Source organism: Silene latifolia, chromosome 2, assembly GCF_048544455.1.
Source record: "Silene latifolia isolate original U9 population chromosome 2, ASM4854445v1, whole genome shotgun sequence".
Classification (NCBI taxonomy): domain Eukaryota; kingdom Viridiplantae; phylum Streptophyta; class Magnoliopsida; order Caryophyllales; family Caryophyllaceae; genus Silene; species Silene latifolia.
The window spans coordinates 40,779,251-40,786,074 of NC_133527.1; the positions used below are offsets into that span (position 1 = coordinate 40,779,251).

The following is a 6,824-nucleotide window of genomic DNA, read 5'->3' on the forward strand; positions in this document are numbered from 1 at the left end:
TTTCCTCATTCCTTGGTCTTTGTGTCAAAACGAAAGGACAACAATTGACCGGAACAAAGGGAGTATTTAATACCTTCGGGCGGTAAAATTTGATAATTTCCCATTTGAAAATTTGGAAGAGCAAATACTACTCTTTATTTACTACCTAAGTTCCCCATGCATAGATACACGTTGAGATTATACAAATGATCTTGATGAACTAGAATAAAACTTATAATTTGGCTTTTGACAGTCCTAACAATTAAAGAACTAAAGAACGAGAAGTTCGTTAAAAAACAACTACTCTTGTTATAGACGAATATATCTATTTATAGTTAAAGACGGGTCAAATAGCTTGAAAGTGGTGACATTTTTTAATCCCACCACCTCGCTAATTGTTTATCCTATTAGGAATATAGTATTGAATTTGATGCGTTTTTAGTTATAGACGGATATGTGCTGTCTATAATGAGATTTTGGGTAAGAAAAGTCTTGTCCAAATTCCAATAATATCACTTGTCGGTTCGACGAAGACTCCAATACTTCATACACATCCAAAACAAAGATTGGACAGTTCAGAAAACATGGAAGTTTGTGAACTTTATAGCATGTGATGTTAAATTGACAAGGTTAAACGTCTTCCGTACGGTTAATTACAAAAATATACTCTCTATTTTTCGTTAATTTGCCTTCTCACGGTCTCTGAAACAGTACTTACCCAACACCCGAATTCAAGTCCAACTCAAGTCCGAGCTGTATTTACCAGATACCCGAACTCAAGTCCCGACCTTGAGTCGAATCCAATTGATCCGACCCAATTTAACTCCACCCAAATGTTTAGTTTTGTTCAGTGATTGTTTAGACATGGCAAAATAAACCAAAACCTGAAAAATCGATCGAAAATATCTGAATTGATAACCGATCGAACACCCGATATGAGTAACCTGGATAGTATCCGAAACCCAATTCAATCTGATTCCAATCAAAGCTATATCAAATTCAATATTAACCGAATGAACCCGAATCTGAATATATCTGAATCGATAACAAGCGAAATGATTGACTAGAATTATACTTTATTTTCTCATTAGATACTCACAATTTAGGTGTTTTTTCATTGATTCTTTATTTATTAATAGTATTATGAATCATTACATTTAAATTGAAAAAATTAGACACATTTAAACTTTTTCTTTACCGTTAACTCAAGAAAATTATGACCAAAAACCGAAATGAATTGAAATTGACTCAATTCGAACCATATCCGACTCGGAATACTACAAACTGATAAAAGTGGCTAGTTAAAATGAACCGGATCGTAATCGAACTGAAACCGAAACTAAAGTTAACCCAATTTATATCAAACCAATTTAACTCGATCAAAAACCGAACCGAATATCCGTTTTCCATCTCTAATAACTTGACATTTTAACAATAGTTAAGTCGAAAATAATCTGTACCCGAAATGATTCAGGCCGACTCGCCCTACCTTGAGTTCATGCAAATTAAACCCTGAATTGGCTCGACCCAAACTGACCGAGTAGCCGGGTCTACTAGTAGTCCGTATTGTCCAACTCGGTCATTTATACGAAGGAAAAAGTAGCGTTGGAATGCAAAAGTGCAAAAAGGTGCAAGTAGGCCGACCAAGGTTGTTCTCTGTTGAAGCATGGAAGAAGACCTAAACTAGATACTTAACACTTTTAATGGTAGGGTACACTTATCATCAAGTTGTCCAGTTTACAGATATTTATAGGAGCCTACTTTAACAATAATTCTATCCCCCTGTACGATAGACATTGATACACTGCGTCCCTGCTACCGTTCAGATAGGCATTCCAAATGGATAGTTGTAGACCTAATAATTTAGCAACGAAAATTTCAAACATATAGGCATTCCAAATGACGTTAATTAGGTTTTCGGTTTCATAAGATGGTCTCTAAATGCACATGTTAATTGTTGAGCTTCACTTAAAAAGAAATTTTGACGTAAATTATCAGAAATTGAAACCAGAGTTTTAGGTCCTCCATGACAATGATGACATTTTGCTATTACAAATTTTCTTATCAAGTTACTTTAATTTAACATGTACTTTAACAAAAAAAATACTTATGGCTTTAAACAAATTTAGCATAGAACGGAATCTTATGCCAAACACTTTTACCCACTAATAGGGTTGTATTTTGATATGTTTTACAGCTATATTAGTGTAAAATCGCATTACACAAGACTAACTCGTACTCTTAAAAAAACAGTTTTCTAAAAATGTCTTATAGACCGTATATAACTATGTAAGAGTATGTCCCTTGTAAAACCACTTTAAAATACAAAATTATAAATAATCTATAAAATACTTTGATATCCTTCTCACCCAAACATATAAAATTCACCTATAATTCTACAATAACAATTGTATAAAACTGTTTTATTCATGTATACAGCCTGACAAGCTACTATGAGTAACCGCGCGCTTCCGGTCCACGTTGGGTCGGGATGTTACAAGTGGTATCAGATCAACCCGTCTGCGACCGAGTGGTCGGGGATTAGCGGGGCTTTGGTTGGGTTGTGTGGGCCATGTTTCCAATGATCACCCACCTAACAGGGAAAGATTCTGGGTTAGCGGTTATGCTCTCAGGCGCAACGAGTACGTTGTGTTCTTTAAGTGGAGGTGATTGTAACATCACATGCTAGTTGAAGAGGTTCATTGATAAACTTAAATGACTAGTTCTTAAAGGGATTAAAAGTACTACTTGATGGACTCATTTTCCCCTTATTCACGCTAAGGCCAAGAGGCACGAAGGACGCACTCCTTCGCCCATAACCGTCGCCTATTCTTAGGCCTATTAATAGGAGGCATTATGACTCATTTTCATCATTCAGTTTATTATCCAAATACTCATATATTTACAAGTATGGTATCCCTACAATCTTGTAGTAATCTTGTAATCATTCTCTTGTAAAACATTACTTATTCTATTATAATACTTTACAATGTTTTCGCACATCTATTGTTTCATATTGTTACTACGAGCCATATTCTTCCGAGTGATACTTATTTGGTGATTTTGCCTGACTTGCGTCAAGATTCTCGTGTTGACACGAGTGGCACACCGCCTATTTCCTACCCGAAGAAATAAGGACGTAACAAGCGGTATCAGAGCGAGGTTTCGCTCGAAGTATCATGCTCTATCGGAAATGGTAGATTCGGGAAGTAATGTTGAGATGATTGAAAAGCGAGAAGTGAGGGATAATTTAAAAGTGGAAGGCCGCAACAATGATGTTAGTTTTCGGGAGTATGGATCAAAGTCTCGCCATTACCGACCTTTGAATGTTCAATCCAGGGAAATGACTCCTTATGAAATGGAGCGAACAGGTACGAGAGAGGTATGATGGGAGAAACGATCAAGACCAAGTGTCAGTTACAGTTGTTAAGGTTTGTCTCATGATCGAGTTGTTTGTCAACATAGCAGCGGAGACAACATGTGCGATCCGGAGGCATCTTTCCGCTCATCTTCTTGGTATGAATGCACCATGGGATTCTCTTGAGCGTTCTCATTTGTTTACCAATCTCATTCACCATCCTGATGGGGTCTAAGCCAGGGCAACATCTTGCCCAATTGTTTACAACGCAAATTCAATAGTTACACATGGGAAGAAATAAGGATGTGACAAGTGGTATCAGAGCACTATTTCTTTTTAAGGTTTTGTTGTTACCTCAATCTGTTAGTACATGGAAGGCATCTTGGGGAATTTTTTCTTTTATTACCGATATTAAAATCAAATTTTCTTCTTTCGCAAAAATTAAGTATACTTAATGTTTTCGTAGGCCAATAAAGTAGGTGACTTTATAGCCAATTTGAAACATTCGTGTCCATCATTTTTTAGGTGACTTGAAAGTCATTGGCTTTCACTCTTCTCCATCCGAAAAGATGAGATAGCTTGGTCCTATTATATGGGGATCAACCCCATTAGCTTTTACTAAATAAGGAAAATAATAATTATATTTTATTTTATTACCTTATATATTATCTTTTCATTAAAATTTATCTTTTCATCAAATTATATTATTTTCACTAAAGTCTAACTAATAATATTTTAATTAAAATATAATTAAAATTTATATAAAACTATAAATTGTTAAATCTTTTATTGATGCTATTATTTGATTGAGAATGACTTAACTCATACTACGTATGAAACATAACCGTAGATTGTTATTATTACTTTTGTGACAAAAACAATTAAGAGAATTTAAAATTTAAAACAGTAACGAAAAATATGAATTAATGACATACAACTAATATATAAGTAATTTGTAAAAAAAAAAAAAAACTATATAAATACACGGGTCTAAACTAGTAAATAAATAAATAATCAATCTGTCATATTCCCTCCTATTCTACATAAACTTCCCTCTTTCCTTTTTCATCTATTCACAATACCTTCCCTATTTCCTTATTTAGTATAGTTTTATACTTATTTTAATCATCTTACCCCACAACAGTACCCCACCCCACCCCACAACAATACTTATTCTAATCAACTTACCCCACAACAATACTTATTTTAATCATCTCACCCCACAATAATACCCCACAATACCTTCCCTCTCTCTGTTAGATTGAGACGGTCGGATAATAATGTATGAAATAATAATTTTGTGTATGAAAGAAATTAGTGCTTGGATAATTGTAGAGTCGCAAGTGACTGCTCTCCTTAGAAAGTATTTCGCCCCTTACTTGCCTTAGGGAGACCGCGAAATCAATCGTAGGATAAAACTACAAAGTCCCTTTGATTTTTAGGCTAAAAAACAAAGAAGAACTTTAATGTTTTTGTTTGATTTGTAGAGAGTAGAAATCTGAAATTTTTGTTGTATATCTTTTTCTTTCACAAACTCCTTATATTTATAAGGGGCAATATACATGATACGGATTATCTATGAAAAGGCACGTACCTATTCAAGACCGACAACTTTTGGTGCGGAAAACATTCATTGAATTAAATAAATGCTCATATTTCGAATTGCCACTGTTTGACATTTTCGAAAGATGCATGCATGGTTAGTCGGACAATTTTGTTCACTGACCAATTTAACCATTTGTTCATTAATTGGTGCATTAACCAATTCTATAACCATTTATTTCTTTTTCCGCTTATTCCGTACATCCCGTTAACTCAATAATTGTTTATATATGAACGTGTACTCCACACTCCTGATTCATATTGTAACGTTACGAGTTTCCGTATGATTCTACCACGATATCCAATTATACTTAAACGGCACGATGACACTTAAATCACCAACATTCCTCCCCCATTTAAGTGTAATCCTTGATTCGTTTTAATACCTACCAATCATCAAATTTGCGCATAAATGAAAATGTCACGAAGATTGAATTTTCACATAGTAAAATGCACGTTCCATATACTCTAGTAAAAAGGGTGTCTCTAAGGATTGAACCCTTGAACATTTTGAATACATGAAGGCAAAATACACACAAATTTTGTTTTTGGTTAAATGTGAGCTTGTTTCATTAAAAACTTAACAAAATGATTACATAGTCCATACAGTCCAAATTTTTGTCTACTTCAACATCTATTACTTATACAATAAGATCAATTTTTTGCAGCCAAAGACGATCTTGCATTTTAACAACTCCTGCAGTCTTCACTCTTATCCTGGCATAAACCAGTCTTCTAATTTCCTGCACCACCCTAGTAGGGCATTTAAGACAATTATCCCTCCTACAAGCATTCCTTTCAAGCCAAACACAGTACCAGAAAGCTGCCAAAGTCACCCTGCACACTCTCTGCTGTAGCACCGACAATCCCATACCCTAGGGATCAATCTAAATCTGTAACCAACTCTCCAATTGTTCTTTTATCTGTTCACTGTATTTGCACCTACTGAATAGATGCTCATGCGTTTCAATTCCATCTTCACAAATCACACACCGGTTGCTATCACTAATCTGTAATCTGAACAGCTTCTCACGTGTGTTAAGAGCCTCTTGCTTAATCAACCAGCAAATAATAGAATGCTTAGGAACACACCAATCATCCCAAACATCCTTATACCAACCAACAGAGGGGTGTCCTCCCTACAACAACACATACCCAGACTTGATACTGTAACCCTTAGGATCATGAACCCAATGATTATTCACATACCCACTGGAAATCAGACCCTTAACTTTACAAATATTCCTCCAATTCCAGTTGGAATCAGCAGGAGGAACATAAGAATGCCAATCCTGATCTTTTAAATATATATGATGCACCCATTGAACCCATAACCTGTCAGCATTAGTATAAAGCCAGTTCACCAATTTACCTACACTTGCAATATTCCATTCTTCCGCCTTAATGACACCCAAACCTCCATCTTCCTTCCTACAATGGACCTTATCCAGGCAATCAAGGGGGCCCTCTGATATTCAGACCCACCATCCCAAAAATAACTCCTGCAGATGGCCTCAATTCTCCTTACTACTGCTTTTGGGATTAGAAAAATAGAACCCCAATAATTATGCAAAGTATTCAAAACAGAATTTACTAGGGTCAATCTTCCTGCATAGCTCAATTTCCTAGCCCTAATGCTCCTAATTCTGGCCACAACTCTTTCAATCAAAATGGTGCAGTCCATTTTTGTTAACCTCCCTGCTTGAATAGGAATTCCAAAGTACTTAAAAGGAAGATCCCCTTCCCTAAAGCAAGAAATCAAGTATATCGGTCTTCACACTCTCGGCACCCCCTAAAAACAACTTCAGACTTGGCAAAGCATTCACCTTCAAGCCGAAGTAGCAGAGAACGTAGAGAAAGCTCTTAGGAGGAGCATAATAGATTG

At 35.6% G+C, this 6,824-nt stretch overlaps 1 protein-coding gene across 1 annotated transcript; it reads right to left on the reverse strand.

Annotated features, from left to right (window-relative positions):
- Window positions 1-5,826: 5,826 nt before the first annotated feature.
- Window positions 5,827-6,623, reverse strand: LOC141640185 (uncharacterized). Its single transcript, XM_074449074.1, has 3 exons — window positions 6,382-6,623; window positions 6,130-6,274; window positions 5,827-6,078 (listed from the first exon to the last, which is right to left on the reverse strand). The coding sequence occupies exons 1-3, from the start codon at window positions 6,621-6,623 to the stop codon at window positions 5,827-5,829; spliced, it is 639 nt and encodes a 212-aa protein (XP_074305175.1).
- Between the last annotated feature and the right edge of the window lie 201 nt (window positions 6,624-6,824).

Coding starts and splice junctions, on each gene's coding strand:
- LOC141640185 (XM_074449074.1), bottom strand. CDS start 6,623: ATGGACTGCACCATTTTGATTGAAAGAGTTGTGGCCAGAATTAGGAGC. Junction 6,275..6,381: donor CCCTTGATTGCCTGGATAAG/GTCCATTGTAGG, acceptor TAATGCTGACAG/GTTATGGGTTCAATGGGTGC. Junction 6,079..6,129: donor GGTATGTGAATAATCATTGG/GTTCATGATCCT, acceptor GTGTTGTTGTAG/GGAGGACACCCCTCTGTTGG.